This window comes from Podarcis tiliguerta, assembly GCF_965153285.1.
Source record: "Podarcis tiliguerta genome assembly, chromosome: 11".
Taxonomy (NCBI): domain Eukaryota; kingdom Metazoa; phylum Chordata; class Lepidosauria; order Squamata; family Lacertidae; genus Podarcis; species Podarcis tiliguerta.
The window spans coordinates 20,707,186-20,730,123 of NC_139544.1; the positions used below are offsets into that span (position 1 = coordinate 20,707,186).

General features: G+C 42.1%; 2 protein-coding genes across 6 annotated transcripts in view; both read left to right on the forward strand.

Moving 5' to 3' along the window:
- The first annotated feature begins 3,275 nt into the window (after positions 1-3,275).
- Positions 3,276-17,116, forward strand: CCDC112 (coiled-coil domain containing 112). 3 transcript variants are annotated; one of them, XM_083404091.1, is made up of 11 exons: positions 3,276-3,929; positions 4,139-4,252; positions 5,670-5,740; positions 6,733-6,854; positions 7,832-7,921; positions 8,601-8,676; positions 9,570-9,954; positions 13,316-13,729; positions 15,819-15,917; positions 16,531-16,649; positions 16,724-17,116. In XM_083404091.1, the coding sequence occupies exons 1-11, from the start codon at positions 3,879-3,881 to the stop codon at positions 16,752-16,754; spliced, it is 1,572 nt and encodes a 523-aa protein (XP_083260217.1). In that variant the 5' UTR covers positions 3,276-3,878; the 3' UTR covers positions 16,755-17,116. The 3 variants fall into 3 exon arrangements, with proteins under 3 accessions (XP_083260217.1, XP_083260218.1, XP_083260219.1); XM_083404092.1 differs by lacking the exon at positions 4,139-4,252 and having other exon boundaries at positions 3,278-3,929; XM_083404093.1 differs by lacking the exon at positions 3,276-3,929 and having other exon boundaries at positions 3,946-4,268.
- A 1,625-nt stretch (positions 17,117-18,741) lies between these two features.
- The window catches only part of PGGT1B (protein geranylgeranyltransferase type I subunit beta), a 28,007-nt gene continuing 23,810 nt past the window's right edge, over positions 18,742-22,938 (forward strand). For all 3 annotated transcript variants that reach the window (XM_083404252.1, XM_083404251.1, XM_083404253.1), the window contains exon 1: positions 18,742-18,947. In XM_083404252.1, coding sequence (XP_083260378.1) covers positions 18,814-18,947 — 134 coding nt within the window. In that variant the 5' untranslated portion in view covers positions 18,742-18,813. The remainder of the gene's footprint in view (positions 18,948-22,938) is intronic.

A 22,938-nucleotide genomic window follows, 5' to 3' on the forward strand; every position in this document is an offset into this window, starting at 1 on the left:
AGGAGGGCAACCAAGCTGATCAAGGGTCTGGAAACCAAGCCTTATGAGGAACAGTTGAGGGAGCTGGGTATGTTTAGCCAGGAAAAGAGGAGACTGAGAGGAGGTAGGGTAACCATCTTCAAATATCTAAAGGGCTGTCACATGGAAGATGGAGCAAGCTTGTTTTCTCCTGCTCTGGAGGGGAGGACCTGAACCAATGACTACAAGTTATAAGAAAGAAGATTCCGGCTAAACATCAGGAAGAACTTTCTGATGGATAGAGCTGCTTGAGCACGGAATGGACACCCTTGGAAGGTGGTGGGCTCTCCTTCCCTGGATGTTTTTAATCAGAGGTTGGGTGGCCATCTGTCATGGATGTATTAGCTGAAATTCCTACATCTCAGGGGGTTGGACTAGATGACTCTTAAGGTCCCTTCCTTGAGAAGGGGGAGCAATTGGTTCCCCTGCAACTCACATGTACAAAATGATTATTTGTCTGGTGGCTAAATTTAATGAAGGGGTGAACAAAAGCAGAAAAGAAATAGCAGAAAAGAAAGTAAAGGATGTTGGGGAGGAGGAAAGAAGCATAACTGGCAAGATAATTGTTTGAAGCATCACTTAAAATTATCACCAATGTGACAATTTGCACCTACATCCTTATCAGACTAATAGTACTATAAAGTGGTTTATAAGTGTCCTCATAAGATGTCCATAAAAGGATTTTGTCTAGTCATCTAGGCAACTTCAGCTGCCATCCTGTACACATTTACTTGTGAGTAAGTCCCATTGAACTCACCGAATTTTACTTTTGAGTAGACATGTACTGTATAGATCTCACTGTAAACCTTAGTAATTGTGTATGTTTTGCTCTCATGTAATTGTTTTTGGTACAATTGGAGATTTATTTACTTTTTTAACATGGTGAGATTGAGTATGGAAAAGTTTGCAAATCCCTGCAACAACAGTAACCTGAGAACAGAATGGCTGGTGATGACTCAATAAAAAAGCAAAGCAAAATCTGCATCAGAGGGCACAACATGTTCCCCCGGCATTACAGCATTGCAACTTGAGACAAAGAATTAAGCAACCCTGCAGTGGCAGAACAAAGAGATATTTTCAATCTACTCCATGAAGTAATCAATAAGAACAATTCTCTTTAATGTGCTTTGATGACTATTTTCAGGCCTTAGAATTCTTCCCACTACTTGCTAATCCCTATTCAAAGTAAAATACATTTTTAAAAAACCCATCAACACAAAAGAATCCAACATAATTGCAGCCACACAAACAAAAAAGGAAAAATACAGCAGGAAGGCACTCTGAAAACACATTATTAGACAATAAAATGTCATCAGAATAGATTGTTTTGTTTTGCACCTATGAATATTTTTTGTGTCCTGCAGCTGGAAAAAACACCAGTCTGTAAAATGATTTTCATCATGTAGTGTCTCTCTTTGATATGCTGCTGCAGAAAGTTTGGTTGATGATGCTCTTTGAGTTTGATTTTAATCCATGTATATGAACAAAACACAGCAGGAAGATTTGTTCCCTTCTGCTTCCTCTTTTATCACTGTTCTCTGGCCTCTGTGCCCTGTGCACCTTCATATTAATGATGCTGGTGACTCAGTACAGCAAATTAGGTGAAACACAACACGTTAATTACAGGCTGTTCTTTTTCATAAACAAAAGTACATTTGGCTAGTCATTCCATTGACCTTCTGACAACATTGTGTGAAAAAGATGTAGCCAGCTGATGTGCAAAGACATTTCCACTCATTTTCCTTTTCAAATAGTTGAGGATCAGTCACAGATTCCAATAATACAAAGAAGTGCAGAGAATCTGGAGTTTGTGTTCAGGCCCATGTTAGTGTGGAAGATTTTGCAGCCAAAACATAACTAGCAAGCCCAGCATTAGTTAATGTACTGTATGAAAGGGGTTCATGGAGCTGTATTTGCTAAAAGGCTGACAGAACATGGAAAAGTACCATAATTGGTGGAGTCCTACGAGGGAGGAAGTAGAAGTTTGTTTTCTTCCTCTTCTCTCTCTCTTCTCTTTGAACCATTGTAGCTGATTAAATGTGAACACGAAAAAACTCATGAACAAGTGAATGCAGAAAGTGTTGGTGGCAGGGGAAAAATATTGGTATAAAGGTGAATTCCCTAGATGCCAAGATCCAGGTTTGGGGGGTGGGCAAGTACTCTTTGGTGAGAGAAGGTGAGAGAACAGAAGCAGAGATTCAAAATTACGTAATATGCAACAAAGTAAACATGGAAACATAGGCTGTGAGCCATTTAAAATATACCCTTGTGAGTTCCAAAATTTCCGCTTCCCTTACTGTAGACAGAGTTTACTTACAAACTCTCCAAGGTCAAATTCATGTCCTTTTCCATACAGCATTCAGAAAAAGTTGCACAGACGCCTTCACTGTAATCTTTTTTGTGTCTACAAAAACATTTTTGTTTAGACAAGCTGGATGCTTAGAAAGTAGAGGTAAATTTTAATGTTTAAAGTAGAGTTGTGAATTTTTCTCAGTATTATTGATTTATCTTTTTGTAAACCGCTTTGAGGTGCTTTTTTTTTACAATCAAGTGGTGTATAAATTTTATAAAATAAATAAAAGTCTTTTGACATTTAAAAGTGAAGGTAATTGAGAGGTGCAGGTTCCATCACTGATCTATCTGTTAACAGAGTTTGACTGTAAATTATTTCTGTTATGGTTCATGGTTCTTGAAAAAGATTTAAGAAGCTTGATGCAGAATACCCAGTTCTGTACCGTAAATTCATCTGCAGCCACCTGCTGTCTCAAGACAAACATACAAATGCAGCAAAGGGGGAAGGAAAAATTTATGCTTCATTAGTGCCAGATTCATTTCTGTTTGTGTTCACGCCAGGGCATACCTGCCAGGTGCCCCAGAAAAAAACAGGACATCCAGGGTTTTTTTTCCGTGTGAGATTGCGGTGGTCATTTTGGGTGCTGCAGCCTCGCCCCGAAAAAGTGCTTTATTTGGAGCGAGAGTGAGGTGCGGATCATGCGACTCACCAGGGAGCGCATCCCAGTATTGGGCTTGAAAAAGTTGGATGGTATGCTAGGGGTGTTGGGGGTGGGAGGGATGTCTTTACCACATGGGTGCTCAATGCGTATTCTGCATAGGACTGACCCACACTTTCTCTCTTCCCACTGTCCGCCCCCCCCCAAAAAAACCGCTCTTTAGTGCTTAATTGGAGCAAAATGGCAATTCAGATTTTCTCCAGATTGACATTTGCTCCAATTTAGCACTAAATAGAGAGTTTTTCCCAGGAAAGGTGCGGAGCAAGGAGGAAACCCCCTGGACCCGTGTCTAGAATTGCCTTAAATAATAAGTGCAATCCTAAATATGTCTACTCTGCAGTCTGCTTTGGGATAGATGACCCTTTCAGCTGTGCGATTTTGATTTTGTACTGTGCGCTGCTGTGGCCCTCACAGTGCCATGAAACGCTGTTGTCCGATACAGATGTGTCAAAATCCTGGCAACCTTGAAATTACCTCCCATGAGAGCACGTTCCTGTTTTTCAAAATGGTTTTTCGACGTCCCTAATGTTGTTAAATATGCTTTTTTAACTGCCTTGTTTGGCTGTTTGCCGCCTTGGGCTTCTTTGAGGGCGGGACAGAAACGTAAGACGGGAAGAAATGAAATGCGGGGTTTTCTCCATCGATTCCTATGCGGAGTCAACCACGGCGGCAGCAACGAAAGGAAACTGCCACTGAGGGAGAAACTGGCGCTCTATCTTCTTCTATGCGGGAAGAGCGCTGCTTAGCCCCGCCCCATTGTGACGTCGTCGAGTCACGGGCCTCACGTCGCCCATAGGCAACGGCGATACGTCGCCAATGCAGCCCCGCGCTGTTTGAGGGCTTGTAACAATGGCCGCCCTAGCAACGGCAGCGCTAGCGACGGTAACCAGGAGCAACCAGGTAAATACTCCCCATCATCCTCAAGCTATATCGAGCTTCGTCTTTGTGGGCTTCTGAGTGAGGTTCTGCTTGTGGTCGCGGGAGGAAAGGCAGAGACCGAGGGTTACACGGGACTTCGCTGGTTTCCTACACGTGTCTGAAAACTACCACCGTTGCTCCCTATGCCGTCAGAGCCTCCATTAACGCGTCTATTATTCCGGCAAATACAGGGATCCGGTACCGCCAGGACCGGCTCAGCAATGGCGCAGCGGGGATCGGGACCCTGTGAAGGCGGCGGATCCGCAACCGCCCAGCTTATGGGCCTTGTTCGCAGGAACTATTCTGTGCGTGAAAGTTCTGGTGTGCTCTGAGTTTGCCCCCAAATGCCACAGTAAAGGAATGAATCGTGCTCTGTAGGGATCTTGGAGATGCACACAGTGGTACCTCAGGTTAAGTACTTAATTCATTCTGGAGGTCCGTACTTAACCTGAAACTGTTTTTAAGATGAAGCATCACTTTAGCTAATGGGGCCTCCTGCTGCCACTGCGCGATTTCTGTTCTCATCCTGAAGCAAAGTTCTTAACCCGAGGTACTATTTCTGGCTTAGCAGAGTATGTAACCTGAAGCGTATGTAACCCGAGGTACCACTGTATTGCAATGAGATATTGCGTTAGAATGTTTTAATGTTACATTTAAATTCCTTTGTTTGATTTGCCATTACAGTGGTACCTCGGGTTACATACGCTTCAGGTTACAGACTCTGCTAACGCAGAAATAGTGCTTCAGGTTAAGAACTTTACTTCAGGATGAGAACAGAAATCTTGTGGCGGCAGTGGGAGGCCCCATTAGCTAAATTGGTGTCCTAGGTTAAGAACAGTTTCAGGTTAAGTACGGACCTCCAGAACTAATTAAGTACTTAACCTGAGGTACCACTGTAGTGGTTTAATTCAACTGACTTAAGATTCAGGTGAAAAATGACTGAATCAAGCATTCATCTTTTATTTTTTAAGCACCCTTGGCGCTGTGGGTTAAACCACTGAGCCTAGGGCTTGCTGAAGGTCGGCAGGTCGAATCCCCGCATTGGGGTGAGCTCCCGTTGCTCGATCCCAGCTCCTGCCCACTTAGCAGTTCGAAAGCACATCACAGTGCAAGTAGATAAATAGGTACCGCTCTGGTGGGAAGGTAAACGGCGTTTCCGTGCGCTGCTCTGGTTCGCCAGAAGCGGCTTAGTCATGCTGGCCACATGACTCGGAAGCTGTACGCCGGCTCCCTCGGCCAATAAAGCAAGATGAGCGCCGCAACCCCAGAGTCGGTCACGACTGGACCTAATGGTCAGGGGTCTCTTTACCTGTACCTTAAGATTCAGGTGAAAGATGACTCAATCAGGCATTCATCTTTTATTTTTTAGGTACCCTTTAAATAAATAAATAAAAAAACCCATAGTTTTTCTGTAGTGGTTAAGAGTGGTAGTCTCATAATCTGGTGAACTGGGTTCGCTTCCCCGCTCCTCCACATGCAGCTGCTGGGTGACCTTGGGCTAGTCACACTTCTCTGAAGTCTCTCAGCCTCACTCACCTCACAGAGTGTTTGTTGTGGGGGAGGAAGGTAAAGGAGAATGTTAGCTGCTTTGAGACTCCTTCGGGTAGTGATAAAGCGGGATATCAAATCCAAACTCCCCTTCTTCTTCTTCTTCTTCTTCTCATGTTTTGGGTAAAATCACGGTTCTTTCAGTAATTCATTTGCTTTTCAACAAAATTTCAGAACTGCAAGATGAAAGCTGATCAGCCTAAGAAAGCTGAATTTCTAAGAGAAGGGGACAAACTAAATAAAGAGTAAGTGTATATCTTCTATTGTTGTAGGAAACATAGTTTAAAATTACAAAGAGTTATTTTTGTCAGAAATTATAACAGGATAATGACTTGGAACTCATATAGTTCAATATTCTTGGTTATAATAGATGGTTATAATAACCCTTAAAGGAAGTATAATCTTTGTTCAGCTTTAAAAAGGAGACTTTGGGATCATTTTGTTGACCCCACCCATAGAGTTCATATATCACAAACATGTGCAGCCCAGTCCTAAGCATGTTTACCCAGAAATAAGCCCTACTGTATAACACACTAGTAAATGTGCATAGGATTGGAGCTATTAGCAAAGCCCAATCAAATAAGAAAAAATTCTTAAATCATAACATTTCCACTGAGTATGATTAGTTTAAAAGGAGCAATATTTCTCCTTTATTATGTGACTGCTGAATTTTATGTTACAATAGACTTGTCCCTAAGATAACCATTATGAAATTTGATTTGTAGTAAGGCTTTGATCAACATCCAATTTATTATTAATTAGCATTCCTAAAGATATATGAGGACTACATTGGAGAATATTGCCTTTGTGGTACTTACATGTTTTATGCCACACGGCATTTGCCTTGAGTGGCATTTTAATCAGGAAAAAGTGGCAGGATATGTGTATACAATGCAGATCTCCTGGTCATGCCTAATTTGCCTTAAATGAGGTGTGTTTCTATGGAAATTATAATTTTATATTTTTCTGAAAGTGATGTGGTTTAAGACTATTTATTGATTCATTTTTTACTTATTACTAGAATAATTTACAGGTTCAAACTATAGACTAATTAAAATTATTTATTGTATTTACTTTGCTTGGGTGAATGCATTTTAACTGAAAAATATGAGTAGTGTATTTTTTTGTATTGCATGGAGACCTAATTGGTCAAAACTTTTTATTTTTGATTTAATTGGTACCAATGTATATTCTGTTATATGTCAAACATGCATTTTAAACCAAACTTTGTCCCTAGACTTCTGAGCATTGAAAGGGATAAAAATATGCTTCTCTTCAACAAGAAGAGTGACTTTAGGAGGGAATATAACATATTGGAAGAACTGGAACATCAACTGACTAAGAACCGGAAAGCAGAAAGTAAAATATTGTTTTCTTTATATATATATATATTTATTCATTTACCAGTTTGATAATAGCTGAAAGCATTTCCTGCTACATTTTATGTACAAATCCTTATTTCCTGATGAATAGCCTTTGGACTATAATGTAACTTAGATAGAAAACCATCTTTAGAAAGATTTTTCTTCCAAAAGCATTTTATTTTAAAAATCCAATTTAAATTTTTTAAAAAATCAAATTAAAATTTAAAAAAATCATTGATTTTTCTCCACCCTGCCTTTAACCCAAACATGCATTTTGCAAGCTATTTATTATTGCCATATATTAGTGTGGTGTTAGTGCTGCTGATGTCACCCTCATAGATGAGTCTACAACCCAGTAGTGCGTCCTGCCCTACTAATCAAAGACCAGTGAGTTAGAAGAAATACTTTCTGCTCACACACTTGCCTAGGAGGTGCAGGTTGGATCTCACTTATAATTTAACACTCTGGTTGTGTAAAAGTTGTTGCTACAAATTGAGACTTTACTAATAAGTGTATGTATAAAGAGGCATGCTAACAGCTGCCTGCATACTTTCTTGATCCTGTTGAACATGGAGCCACATTTGAGTAAATACGCATAGGATAGCCTGTATGACGGATAACATAACAACATTCTGCAGAAGATGTTCCATTCTCTGTGTATTTTGGTTATATGAAACTATCATTAACACCCAGATCCTAAATACACTGTTCATTATCCAGATCTCCTTGAGCTTTCAGATGTGCTCATATTGTTCCTGGATGAAGGGTTTTCTATTTTCACTTAAATGGAAGGGCACCTCTGCCAGCATGTCCTTCTTATTTGTGAACTGAAATACCTGCGCCCTTAAGGAATTGTTGAATTGGGGCAGCAAACATTATATTGATTTCTGTGGAATTTCCATAGAATGGACTGGAGATGTTTTAAAATGAAGGTGTAAGGTGATTTATTTATTTTTTTGCTTACTTTCACAGAAGCTAATATCCAACAAAAACTGGGCAGAATTTATAACAATGTTAAAGGACTCCAGCGACAATTAAGACATGTGAAGCCAACCCCAGAATGTAAGTCTTACTACTAATGTTTTTGCTAGGAAAAAGAAAATCCTTATAATTTGCCTTATATTTGCCTTATATTATTATAATCCTTATAATTGTGTTGCAGATTGACACTTTCCCTGTGTTTTAGCTCTGCAAGGGTTTTCATTGTGCACTTGGCTGATATTGGATTAAACTGAACACAGTTGCAGCCCAGTTTACAAAGTCTGCAGTCCTCTGCTCACATACTAGGGACTTAATCTAATGGAAGTCAGTGAGACTTATTTCTGAGGAAACCTTCATTATATCATGCTGAAGGTCTCTTCTGTGTTGGCCTGCAACGTATAAGAGCAGGGATCTGCCAAACTGCTGTTATTCAATGAACGTTAATTCTGCTTTAGCTGTGATAGGTGGAAGTGTTATTTCGTTATGTGATCAAGCTCACTTGTTTGTGCGGTAATAATATATTGTACCCCACCCATCTTACTAGAACTGGATTATTATAGATCTGTTCCTGACATAAATTCACTAGGTAGCTGTTGAAGGATATTTGGAACTGTAGATGATGTTTGCATTTGCAGAAATATCCTGGTTTTATCTCATTTACCTCTTCTTTAAATTTGGTTATTTTACAATGTGTTAGTATTTTTAAAGCATCTGCTGTGAGCAAACCTCTCTATCTTATAACTTTCTCTCTATTTTGTAGTTGTTGACAGACTCAGAGAAATGATGGAAGACGCTGAAATGTCAATAAATGCTTTTAAAGAAGAACAGCGACAAAAGTATTTTATTTTTATTTAAAGCATTAATATCCTGACTGTTTTTGATAGAGCTAAGGTGGTTAATAGCAAAGTTAAATCAACATAACAACACTAGAAGCAGAACAGAGAATAAAAAGTAACTACTAAGTTTCTAGCAGTTAAAAGTTGTTCAGTTTAACATTTAAAAGGAAGGTTTTAGCAATTTAAGCCTTTTTAAAATGGTTTTAGCAAGCCACTTAAAAAGGGGCATGGTGTAATTCCTTTTGGAGAGAGTTCCAGAGTCTGGGCACAGCTACCATGAAAACCCTCTTATCTTGTACATCATATGCTCTGGTTTTAAACCTGATAGTTGTTATACTAGAAGAGCCTTCCCCAACCTGGTGCCCTTTAGATGCTTTTGACTACATTTCTCATCAGCCTCAGCCAGCATGGCCAATGATGAAGTATTATGAGAACTTTACTCAAGAAGAGGCATAGGCAAACTCCAGCCCTCCAGACGTTTGGGACTACAATTCCCATCATCCCTAGCTAACAGGACCAGTGGTCAGGGATGACAGTATTTCCCAATTTTCAGGAATGCATGCCGCCCTACATCTACATAGACAAGAGAGTGTTTATATGACCTTTTGGCATAAATACTGTCTGAAAATGTACTATTCCAACGTTTTGCTGCCACTGTCAAGCTCCAATTGTTGAACACATCCAATAATGTAGGAATCCTCAGTGGGATTTTTGACTTTGATCAGCTTGCCTTCCAAAACTACTTTTACAAATCTACTCAGTTTCAAACATATTTTTCCAGGCAAGCATGGTTGGTACTAGTCACATAGTTATCCAAATCTTACTGTCTTTAGGATTGTTGGATAGTAATTTTGCTAATTGTTAATGGTTTATTAATTATGCTTTTATTTAAGATATGAGGAGCTTCTGAGAGAGGAGAAGACAGCTACTAATGAGATTAATGCATTGGAGAAAAAATTTGAGCTCTGGGCGTTAGGTACTTCAGCAACAGGAAATACACCTAAACAAGGCATGCTTGTAGTGGATAAAAAGACACAAAATCACCTGCCTCCTGGAGTAGTTGAGCTTGATAAATTCCTTCAACAGACAGGGGGCAAGCAAGGAGGTTGGGATGTATATGATCACCAAGAATTTTTGAAATTGTGGACAAAGCATAAAGGAAAACCATCGTACATTGATGAAGTCCTTGATCATCTTCCTGACAGAACAAGGGAGGATATTCTGCAGCATGAGAAATGGTATCAAGAATTTCTGATTTTAGAAGCACAAAAAAAGGAGGTGAGATAATGTTGCTAATTAGCGTTTGCCATTTTAACAACTTTGTGTCAAAAACAATGGGACAGTTCACCCTCTTTTCTTCATCTCTAGCTCTGCTGCTATGGCTTTCTTTTCCTTTGCTGGTAAGCAGGACATGCTAAAGGTAAAGGGACCCCTGACCATTAGGTCCAGTCGTGGCCGACTCTGGGGTTGCGGTGCTCATCTCGCTTTATTGGCCGAGGGAGCCGGCGTACAGCTTCCAGATCTGTGACTAAGATGCTTCTGGCGAACCAGAGCCGTGCACTGAAACGCCGTTTACCTTCCCACCGGAGCGGTACCTATTTATCTACTTGCACTTTGAGGTGCTTTCGAACTGCTAGGTTGGCAGGAGCAGGGACCGAGCAACAGGAGCTCACCCCGTTGTGGGGATTCGAACCGCCGACCTTCTGATCGGCAAATCCTAGGCTCTGTGGTTGACATGCTACTTTTTAAATATTCAGTAGGTGGTAGTATTCTGTCATTTTATCCAGGAGAAAACAGTATTGTGCCTTTGAGAGAAAAACGTGTCCTTCATAGGGTTTTGTACAGGGCCACTCCTCCCAGCTTGCAAACTTTATTGTTCAGTGCCTCGGCTTTGTACTATCAGAGGGCATAACTTTGCAGCCTTAGACACACACTTAGTTGTTTCTCTAATCACCAACTGTAATGGTATTGACCTGGAGTTTATTCCTTGTTGAGATGTTTAGCCACAGATAGGAATCGTTCTCTGCTCCCTTACACTGTTGTGGCTTCAGTTTGCTGTGAGGTGACTCCATATCCTTCTGTATCCTGTGGAGCCATTGAACCTCACCCTGGTGCGGCTGCTGTTTCTGCTGTTATCCTTGGAGTTGCCTTTTCCGCAGAATTCTTTGTTTCCTTTGCCCTCTTGCCTATTGTAGGGGCTGCTGAGATAGCTGCTGTCACGGTGGCCACCACTAAGCCACTTCCTAGCTTCGTTTGACTTACCCCACCTTCTGGTTGTGGGTGCCCACTCCATAGCTACCACCACTCTGTTTTTCTGTTCTCTCCTTAGCACCCCTTGTCCTCAGCCCCTTCTCTAGAAATTGAGTGGAATATGAAAGTTGCTATTGGCGTCCACAGAGTAAGGGTCATTCTGTACATTACTTTCACTGCATAGAGGCTTCATTACATGGTAGTTTTTAATTTGTGGGGAACAGCTTAGGATACAGGTGTGGCAGTTTTTGCCATACTAGCACATACCTTTTCTTTCCGGAATTTTGTGCTGGCAAACATAATCTGAAATCTCTTAAATTGCAGTGGAATTTAGGCAATACGTCTAAGCAGGTAACTTGGGAATAAGTATGTGTGGCATTCGTACGGAGCCCCCAGTCGTCTCGCGGACTATTGACCCGTACACCACTAATCCGCTGTCACCAACCAGGTCCTCCCTGGTAAAATCACTTCAGTCTCAGTCAGCTTTTCAATTAATAAAGAAGAGTGTATTTTATTTCAGACACAAACAAAACTTTTACAGCATTCCAAACACTGTTGCTCTTTACTTTCTTAAGTCTTATTTTCCTCTCTCTATCTCTTTTACCTCCCCACACTCAAGGACCAACTGCCCTAACTGTCTCTCTATTCCCAACTGCCTTTTCCAACTGCCTTTCCCAACCAGCCAACCCACTAAAACCAACCAACTGCCCACCAACAACTCCCAACGAACTCCCCCCAGAAGTCCTCCCAGAACTAGTTTTATAGACCCACTGACTCCACCCCCCTGGGTCCTGTCTGTGCAACCTATTTAACTATTTCCCCTCCAGCACTCTCTCATATATGTTAACATCACAGTATGGAGTTACTCATTCTGCCTGAAGCTTGTGTTAAAGCCCAACTGTTGCTGCTTCTTTGCAGATTTGAATGAGAAGGGAGTAGGTATGCCATAGAGAAGCTTTAGGCAGGTAGATGAAACTTATTTTTCATACAATATGGGGCTTCCCCATAGCTGGAAAGAAAATAGTTGGGTTTTGTGTGTGTGGAATTGTGGTGTTGATTTGAGAACTGGCAACTAAAAGGATTAAATGCCTCCTCCCACCTCCTCCCCTGCAAATTGTCCCTGCTTGGCCCAGATTTCCATAGGAGAATCAATGACTAGGCCAGTGGTTTTCAGCCACTGTACCGTGGCACCCTGGGGTGCCTTGAATGATGATCAGGGGTGCCACAGGCAACACTGGCCTCTGTCCCTCTCTGTCTCTGCCTCCCAAAGGCTTGCACAGCTGTTTGTTGCAGCAGCCAAGGCTACAATGTGCTCCCCAGGCAAATGGTGCCTCTGGGGCTGGCCAGGGGGTGCTGGTTGCCAGGAGCTGAGGTGGCCTTAGAGTAAGCAAGGAAGCAAGGAGTTAAGGGAGCCCAGACAGCCTGCCTGCCAGCCCTTGCTGTTGGGAATAGACAGACAAGTCCCAGGTCCCTGTGGGGCAATGTGAGGAGGCACCTCTCTTTGGGTCAGGAGGGGCAGCTCAGAGACTGGGGTGGCAGCTGCAACTGCCCGGAGGACTCACAAGGAGAAGAGAGAGGAGAGGAGGCTGAGGGAGCCCTCCACAAGGGAGGATGAGAGGCTGCCAGCTCTGGAGGCAAGGGGTAACATCACAGGGCTCCTGAGCCCCACACGGGGGGCTGCGCTGCAGAAATATTGTAGTCGGTTAAGGGAGCTGTGGACTCAAAAAGGTTGAAAACCTCTGGACTAGTCATTAAAGAAGTTGGGGCAAAACCTGTAATTTGCCTTAAGTTAAATGCCAAAGGCATGAATGAGTCAATGCCAGCTACATTATTGCAGCCCTGTTTAAATCAAGAAGACAACAACAGTGAAGTGGGTTACAGAACTGCCTCTTATATGGCAAGGCTTTATTGGTTAAGTAAATACTACAGTAAGCCCGCAACTTACTCAGGAGTTATGTTCCCGGGATTGCATCTAAAGCCAAAATTACATATAGTCAGAACACATTGAGTTCAGCGGCAGATGGGATTGCCGAAGTCATTTTATTGGAACCCCGCCACTTTTTCACCCCTTTAATTTTTTTCAGAAATATTTGCCACATAAAGCTGAATATGCACAGGTTAAATGCACATAAGTTGCAAGCTTCCTATATTGGCATTTGATGCGGAGGGTTCAAAGCATTGTTAAGTGGTTTGTTGAGGAAAATCTCGTAAGATTCTGTTAAGAAACCACACCTACTTTTTCACTCTACATGAAAAATAGCCAAGTTCCTAATTGACATGAGTTTCTAATAGTGAGTAAGGATTTTGAAATATATTGTTCATTTTTGATAGCCCTCAGAAAGCTGGAACTAATGTGACAATATAATCTGCTTCAATTGGTCTGTTCTAGTCCATTCAAGAATGGAAGAGAAAAAAGCTACAAGAGAGAGAGAAAATCTTAGCCCAGAAGAAGCCGGAGGAGGGGCTCACTACAGCTATACTACAGAATGCAGCAGCCCAGAAGCAAAAAGTTGAAGAGGAAAGGAAAAAACGACTGAAAGAACTTGAATTGTGGAAAAGGCAAAAAGCAATAGAATATTCCATGAAACAGGCTGCTCAGCTACAAGCAGAGGAAGAGAAGGAGAAGAAAAAGCAGAAGGAACGGCAGCGGCAATGTCATATAAAGTTGCTGTTGGAAGACTATAGTAGGCAGAAAAAGGAGGAGGAAGAGCTTTTGAGATTTGAGAAGAAAAAGAGAGAGGAAGCTGAAAGGGAAGAGAAGAGAAGAATTGCTGCAGAAGAAATTCTTAAGTTCCAAGAGCGAGTGAGTATTGATCTCCTGCATATTTACATTCCTCCTTGTGTAGCAAAACAGAACAAAGATACCAAAATACATGGTATCCAAATGCACGACAAGTTTCTTAGCAATACATGTTGATCTTTATACCTGCATTTAATTGGTGCTGTCTGTGGTGCAGCAACAAGTCCGATTGCTTACTATTACAGGTTGATCTCTTTGCCCAGGGTGAATAAGAATTGAGACAAACTTGTGAGCGTTCAATTGCTGTGATACACTGGAACCAATACTTGGAGCTGCATGTCTCCTCCTCCCGGAAAAGGGAGAAGGACTAGCTAGATGTGCGGTTTCCAAAGCATACGCCCTCCACCTTCAAGGCTGCATGCTGGGCTCCTTCCTCCTCCCCGGGCAACATTCTTCAAGTGGGCAGAGGAAAAGCAATGGGTGAGACAAATAATTCCAAACTTTGCATTGGAAATATGTGCCCCAATTGGCCCTCTCTCTCTGCAGGAGTGGGAAAAGGAGAGAAAGAAATGCAAATATACTGTGGCCAGTTTGTTATCTGTGCTTTCTCTGTTAGAGAGGTGGTAGTAGTAGTAGTAGAAATAGATAGATAGATATTATTTATACCCTGCCCATCTGGCTGTGTTTCCCCAGATGACAGTGCTGGCTGATAGTTCCCTCTCCCCTTGATGTGGGTTGGAAAAAGAATATTTCTGTATTTTATCTCTGAAATGTATTCTCCACCCTTCAGATAATTGGCACTTATTGGGCAGTTACAAAACAGTAAAAGAAAAGTGAGTATTTTTGCCTGGGGTAGATAAGAATTGGATTCAGGCAAGGCAAAAGTGTATCCTACTCCTGCTGTAGTTTCACTGGCTGAGTCTTGTCCCTTCACCCTTCAAAGAGACTGCTGGTTTGTTGTTTGTGTCAGAAGGTTTACATCCCATTTGCTTGTAAGTAAGCCTCTAAGTGGTTTACAGAAGTATAAAATAAATAAAATTATCATTAAAAACAGTTGTTTAAAATACTTAAAACATTATTGAAATCAACAGTACCTAAAAGAAATAAAACACATGTAACTTCGACATGTCTGGATAGGCTCACTGAAACAAAAATGGTTTAAGCGGCTGCTAAAAAGAGTCCGTGAAGATGCCTGCCTGACGTCAGTTGGTATTTGCACAAGAACCAACTGCCCTGCAGCAGGGGAGGAAAAAATGGTGAGCTGTCATAACAGCCACCTCTTCTAATAGCATGTTTTACTCTCTTAATAGTATGTTCTTGTTCTTACTGATCTAATTAATGTAAGCCGCCCCGGGAGCCTTGTTGGTTGAAGAGGGAAGAGAAATAGTTTTAAGTCAATAAACATTACAAAAACCCAGATATTTTAAGATAAAGGTCACTGCATAAAATAACTAAAACCTCTAAAAGTTGGGTATGTTTAAAAGAGTGGAAAAATAAAAGGACAAAATGAGGACAAAGTGGGTGCCAGGCAAGCCTTCCTGCGGGGAAAACATTCTGCAGCTCAGATTCCACCCCCAAAACGGATCCCCTGTCTCTGCCTGCCTTACTTGCAAAGCCTGTGACGTCTGGAAAAGAGTCTCTAGAGTAGATATAATGTAGGCAGAGTGATGAAGAGAAATTGATTGAGCAGATACAGCCATGCAGATCCCAAAAGATGTGCACCAGCACATAGAGCCAAGCCTGGAAGGAAACAGTGACCCATTGAGGTTGTGGAGAAAGCACAGGGCTTCATGGCAGCTTGCCATTCATGATCTTCTAGGACTTGGGGAGGGAAGTTTGTATAAATGAAAATAACTCCCTCCCCGTGTCCTCTGGGGAATAAATAGTGAAAAAGTGGGAAAGGTCAGGCAAGAGTATGAAGGATGGGGTGGGGAGTGAACTCCCACCCTGATTATATTTGTAAGGTTAACTTAGCAGAGGGCTTTGTGTACTAACTTTCACTGAACGTTACTCTCAAAAAGAGTTGGTTGATCTTGGTTATTTAAACACTGTTGCATACGAAGATGCTTTGTTTTGCTTGAAAATTAGTACTATTAATTCTAAAGCGATTTTTTCCCCACTGTATTTTATTCTTTCGCTGTATTTTATTCAGGATTTATCTAAAGTTGTGTTTAAGATTCAAGAAAAACAGGCAAAGGAAGACGAAAAAATAGCAAAAGAAAGAAGATTGAGAGAAAAGTTGAGAGAGAAGGTAATACGTGAATTTGTCATGCAGCTCCATCATAATCCATTTGTTCACACTAACACCCCATTTCACACACCACCCATTCCCTCCTCCCATTGACTCCATTCCAAATTTTCCATCCATACCACCACCATCTGCAAATTGCAGCAGCTGAGAGCTGAACTTGGGTCAGGACGAGGTATTGGGGACCTTGACACGCCTCTTCCAGCAATGATCCTAAACCATATTAAACCCTTCATACCTGTAGTTTGCATTGCTGAAAAAGGAATGAATGGATCATTTTTGGTAGTATAATCAGGAGGCATTGGTGGTCTGATCTGCTGTAGAGAGTGGAGAACTTTAAGGCTTTGCCTACCTTGATGGCCCTGATCTGACTCAGGGAGGATTCTCCCCTTAGAATTTTTTAGTTTTAACTGAAAACCTTAGGGGTTCCCCCTTGAAAATGCTGATTCTTCTTCAGTTCCATTTTTGTTAGAACTCACATTAAATATTTGTTTTAATCACAAAGTGAGTCCAAGGTAAAACAACAACAATGGACGGCTGCATTTTGGCTTCTACATAATAGCTACTGTTTGCAGTTGCCTTTTAGGATGATTTTTAAAGTTTTCACTGTCAACAGGTTGGAATGAATGTTCCTCGAGACCCACGTAGGCTGTTGAAGCCTACAAAAGTTTGGGAAGAACGAACAAAAGAGATTGGAGCAGAAGGTTCCGGGCCACTTCTGCATATTCCACACAGGTAAGGAAACAAAAGCTATTTGTATGTTTTAATGTAATTCATCCCAGAATGTTTACCCCTCTTTATTTTTACAGGGCTGTCCCAAGCTGGCGACAAGGACAATAGTTGGTTGGCTGCACGGTTTTATTAGAAGATAAGCAAAGCATGTATAAATTTCCTGAATAATTGTTTTACTATTCCTGTTACTGTTTTTGTAAGACTTTATTATGTAATAAATGATGTATGTTTTATATAGGGTATGAATTTATGTAAATTTGCATTCAATGTCATATATATTTTATCTTTTATTTAACATCCTTATGTAGATTACACCAAAAATTACTAGTAAAATGTGTAAAAATGCACTGTGTCTTACTTTATTTTAATTTTCTTATTTTCCCTCTTGAATCTGCATTTAGCAATTTAGTTCTAGGCATGTGACTATAAATGAATGCATTGTTTTATAATAAATTTAATTACATTATAAATTCTTTTTTGCTGGGTTATTGAGTTGATAAGTCAAATTTGTCCCATACTATTTTACTTATTATCTTACATTTATGTATTGACTTCCTTTCAACATGGAACCCCAGATGTTGTACATGGTTGTCAGGCAAACACCTATCCAGGTTTGCTGCTAATAATCAGATTGTTCAAGGAAATTAAAAGAAAGGGCAACTCTAAAAGGATATCTCCAAATTGAGTGAATGGGCTGTAAAATTGCAAATGCAGTTCATTGGAAGTAAGTATAAATTGATGCACATTGGAGCAAAGAATAATAATTACATTCACATATACACTCATGCGGTCTGAACCAGCAATGACTGACCTGGAATGAGATGGTTGGGTCAAAGTGGAAAGCTCAATTAAAACGTCAACCCAGTATGCGGCAGCTATGAAGAAGGCAGATTCCATGCTTGGAATTATTAGGAAAGGAATTTAGAATAAAACTGCCAATATCATCAGGCTGTTATATAAATCTATGGTGCAACAACACAGTTCTGGTCACTACACCTTTTAAAAGACTTCCGCTGCGAGACTTCCGCTGCGCTGCCAGGGGAAGCTGGAGGCGGCAGCGGCGACAGCAGAGGATGCAACCTGAGGGAGGAGGAAGAGGAAGGGATGGGGAGGGACGCAGAAGGGTGGTGCTTCAGCGGCTGCTGCGGCACCGCAACCGCCTCATGCTGGGCTCGTGGGCGAGAGTCTCCCTCCCTCCCTCCCTCTCGGGCAGGGAAGGGCCGATGGAACTCCTCGCGCCAGGACAACACCAGCCCCGACGTGCTGCTTAGCATGCCCTCCAACCAGTGCAACATCTTGATGTAGTTATTTCCCCCTCTGCATCCCTTTAATAACTATTTTTATAATCATTTGTCCATCCATAGTTCAAATTTTTACTACAAGTTTTCTGTCAATCCTACCAATGTATGTAACTCTTTACAATAGCTTTTCAACTAAATTATAAACTTTCCCCATTCTTTGTTAAAGAGGTCCTCTTCCGGGTTTCTAATTCTACCTGTAAGCTTTGCCATCTCGACATCGTTCATGAGTTTTGTCTGCCACTCTTCTTTGGTTGGAGTTGTAGACCCTTAGGATCATCTAGTCCAACCCGCTGCAAAACACAGTCAGTGGCAGCCAAAGCAGCATGGCTCCATGAGTGGCGGATTTCTGTATAAGCTAAGCCAAAATCCCTTATTTGGGCTGCTGATCCCTTATTTTCGAGGCTGCTGGTCCCTTATTTTCAAATCTGTAAGTTGACAGCTATGGCTGTTGCCATTGTGTGGAGCAGCTCTGTATGCAGGTAAAGGGTTTTTTTGTTTTGTTTTTTACCACTCCAGCATGAACATTTTTCTTCTTTTTAAAAGGCGTTTTTTTGGGAAGACTAGTAACTCTCAAGCGCCTACCTATACAAGAAAACGTGGAATTCTCACGTCAATGCTCCCCAACCCATCGACGCGCTTCCTATTTAAACGACGGCCAGTTTTCTGAGCTCGCCTCTGATTGGCGCCCATGCCGGCTGGCCCCGCCCCTTTAGCCGCACGCGGGACGCCCTCGCGCTCCCTCCCTCCGGAGCTGCTTCCGCCGCCCCCAATTAGCGCCGCGCCTCCGCCGCCCCACGTGACCCGCGTGCCGCTGCCGGCGGTGACCGACGCTGCGCGCGCGCGGGGTTAGGGAGCGGTTGGCCAACATGGCGGCGTCGGAGGAGGACGGGGGCTTCGGGGACGGGGAGCGGCTGGATTTCCTGAAGGAGCGGCACGTGCGGTTCTTCCAGCGCTGCCTGCAGATCCTGCCCGAGCGCTATTCGTCCCTGGAGACCAGCAGGTAGCCCTCGCGGGGGTGGGAGAAGGACAAGCGCCAGCCTACGGCGGCTGGGCATCCCGTGGCGGGTCTCTTCCTCACGTTCATTCTCGCGTAGAATAGCCCTCGGAGGTTTTCCCCACAGTGTCAGGGAGCGCAACGGTGGCGGCAGCCCCCGGACCTCTGGACTTGCCCAAGGTTTAATTTCTAAATCTGATTTTCTGCTTTCCTAACCCCGTCCAACTCTCGACCCCCCCCCTCAAATCTATATTGGTTGTGGTATAGCTCAGAACTGAGGGGAACTCTGTGTATGCTCTTTGGGTACTCTTGCTCCTGTTAAGCTTCAACCCAATTGGTAAAAGGTAGAGTTTGTTATGTATGTATGTATGTATGTATGTATGTATTCATTCATTCATTCATTCATTTTCTATACCGCTCTTCATCCAAAGACCTCAGGGTGGTTCACAGCATAAAGATATAAACTGACTCTACCCTAGCTTTTCAGATCAGAGGTGAAGAGGTGAGGAACGCTTTCTCTTAAAAGTCCACTAAATTCATGTGCTTAAACCTAGTGGCTGAACACCCGGCTTTGGTGCTGAGTCTTAACAAGCGCTAAGCCTTGGCTAAACATGACATGGTGAGGTCTGTTTATGTTCTGCTTTCTTGTAAGATGAACAAAAACAGGAAGGAGGTACAGAAAGAATGTGAAAAGGAGAAACTTGTTCCCAGATGTGCCAGCTAAGATGATTATCGCAGCCCAACTTGTTTTGGAGTACAAGTTGAGCTTGTTTTGGAATACAAGTTGAGCGCTCCTTCATACAATACAACTTGTTTTGGAATACAAGTGGAACGCTCTTTCAGAGCCTTGGTCTCAGTTGGGAGCAACACCTCCTTTATGCAAAGAGAAATAATTTGAGTACAGCAGAAATGCAAATATTTTACTTTATTGGCTTCACCAGGATCTTTTCAATTTCTTCCTCTTCTATCTTCTCTGTTACTGCCTCCTGACCCAACTTTCAGTTTAGTTCAGTTGTTTCCAAACTTATTTGGGCCACAGGAGGAATTTGTTTAGTTAGCTAATGAGAATGAGACCCCTCACTTAATATTTTTGTAAATGGTACAGTCGTACCTCAGAAGTCGAACGCCTTGCGAGACAAATGTTTTGGCTCCCGAACGTCGCAAACCCGGAAGTTGTTATTCCGGTTTGCGAATGTTCTTTGGAACCTGAATGCCCGTCGTGGCTTCCGATTGGCTGCAGGAGCTTCCTGCAGCCAATTGGAAGCCACACCTTGGTTCCTGAACGTTTTGAAGTCGAATGGATTCTGTTTGACTTCCGAGGTATGACTGTACTATGAAAGAGCAAGGAGAAAAAATGTTTACTTTCTATGTTGCAGCTTTTCTACCAATGATTGGGGAATGCTGACCCACTGAATATTAGATTTAGGAGAATCCTCCTCAGGGTAGCAGCATTTTTCCCTTGAATATGTTCTCCAGTATATGGAACCACCTATTAAAGAACCTGTTCTAATAGCTATGCAGGTAATCTGTGCACTTAATTATACCATGGCTCTCAATAATTCTGCCCGCAGTGTGATTAGTTAGTAGTCTGTGATCTGTGAAAAGCAAAACAGGTTACAAATAACAATGGGTGTAGCAGACCTGGAGGTTGTTGCAGAACCCAGATAGAGGTGAATAAAAGCATTGTAACTAAGACTGCAAAGCAAAGTGTACATTATGCTTAATTATAAGGACTCCTGTCTGATCAAATCATTAATAACTTGAATTGCTACTGGTCTGTGTCTGTTAAATATTATGTGCCGCCAAAATGTAATTAGATGACATCTCTGTTTGTAGAGAAAACTGATGTCACATGAATCCAAGATTATACTGCAGAGCTTTCCAAACTTTTCAAGCTGGTGACACTTTTTAGACACTCATCATTTTGCGACACAGTAATTCAGTTTTACTAGCAAACCTTTGCTTGGTTGAACTATCCCCTTTTTAGCCCTGGGAGGAGCACGGGGAGCATTTGTGCGACACACCTACACACTGCAGCTGACACACTAGTGTGTTGCAACACACATTTTGGAAAGCTCTGATGTACTGCAACACCTCTGTAGGGGTATTGTCAAACTCAGTAGCAGGTGGTGCGGGTGAAGCTGCATTGCTTTTCCAACACCACACATTGGACACAGCATGGTGTGCGGTAGTGGGAGCATCACATTGGCTCAGCTGCTGCACATGTGCCAAACTCCCACTGCCTTTCCCCTTCCCCTTCCCTTCTCTTCCCTACCTTCCCATTCACTGCTATGCACAATGTTGGGAAGACATATTGGCAATGCAGCCCCATCCACACTGTCCGCTACTCATTGTACTAGGAAATTACTAGGTGAACTTCCTGGGTGTTTTATTAGATTTAATTTTGGCTTACTCGGCAAAAATCTGACAATATGTTCTGGGCAGCAATTTTGAAAGAAATATACTCTTAAAGTAGTTTGTGTGGAACTGTGTCAGACAGGTATACTAATAAAACAAAAGACGTTTGAGAATTAAAGATAAAGTCAATTATGGAATGTCCTCCTTTTGGAGGTGCACCAAGCACCAACTTTCCCCTTGTTCTATTGCAAAGTTGAAACCTAGTTGTTTTCTCAGGTATTTATGCTTTTTTTTATTGTACCAGTAGTGAGCATCTCTGTGTTTTACTATTTATTGTTTTATCTCAGGATGGATAAAAATCCATGATTTCTTTAAAACAATAAAAAAAATTCTACGTCATGTCAAGAACCTGAGACCTAGGTTCCAATGCAGCCATTCAGGCCTCTTCGGCTGGCTCTTGGCACACTCTATGCCATACTCCTACCCACCAATGTTTCATGAGTGTGTGCATAAACTCCTCTGACATTTGTGATGCTGGAATGTAACCTACTGTACAAACATAAGCTACGTCCTTTCTTTGTCCACTTTTGCCTCTGGACCTGCCTATCACTTTTATGTGTCCCCTGGATAGTGGCCCTTGCGTTGAAAAGGTTCCCACCCTTGTTCTAAGTGGTCTAAATGTTGAATGTACAACTCATTAAGAAATACAGTTGACTCGCAACTTGTTCTGTGGTTTTAGGGATTGTGTGTAAAGCCAAAATCACATATAGTAAGAACAACCCAAGAACTGTCCTTGTGTGTCCACCTCTACCTTTCCAAAGGCTCTGGAGGTGCTTTCAGCGAGCTTTAAAGCTCTTTCCATGCCAAGTTTTCTTGCTTTTAAGCTCTCCTCCTACCAGGCTCTCTTGCTGGAGCTTCCCAGAACCTGGTAACCAAGTATGAGAGCTTAATAGCTCTTTCTGCATCTAACCTCTCCACCTTGTGTGTGTGTTTAATTTGTGCAATTGCAGTTGGCCAGCCAAACGTAAAGCTGTGATCATTCAAGTTGCAAGTTGATTGTATGCAACAAAATCAGTCTCCTTACGATTCAGAATAAGGTCTAACAATAATATGCAAAAATATTATCCTACTAACAACAATAATAACAGGGCTCCAAAATTAAATCTTCATCCCAACCCAAGTCCTTCAACAGCACTGCATCCTGATAGTTTTAGGCATCATGATCATCATGTTTTTCTGGACTCATAACAAGATGGTCTGCATCGCTTTCAATCGTAACAGTTTTTGTAGCTGGAATCAGTCATTGCATTAGTGTCCCAGGCCAGGTGGGAATAGGCCCGCAATGCAGGTCTTGCAGGGCTCACAGTTAAGATGGTCTACGGTTTGCATTGTTCACACGCAGCTGTATGGAGCCACATTGTAGGGACACCTGCACCACCTTTTTATCTGCGTAATTTCTAGCACCAAAATGTGTCTGATTTGTGTTTGTTACCTGACAGATTGCATTTTTCTTCCATGGCTCTCGGTGCTGAAGACATTTTTCTTTCCTGATTTTGATGCTAATGAGCCAGTCATTTTACAGCTTCTTGAACATGTTGTTATTCTACATTTATGTGTGGTCTGCTTCATCAGTCGGAGA

Excerpts from the sequence above, each read along its gene's own strand:
- CCDC112 (XM_083404091.1), top strand. The coding sequence starts at position 3,879 with ATGGCCGCCCTAGCAACGGCAGCGCTAGCGACGGTAACCAGGAGCAAC. Across the intron at positions 3,930-4,138 it reads CGGTAACCAGGAGCAACCAG|GGATCCGGTACCGCCAGGAC; the intron begins GTAAATACTCCC and ends CGGCAAATACAG. Across the intron at positions 9,955-13,315 it reads TAGAAGCACAAAAAAAGGAG|TCCATTCAAGAATGGAAGAG; the intron begins GTGAGATAATGT and ends GGTCTGTTCTAG.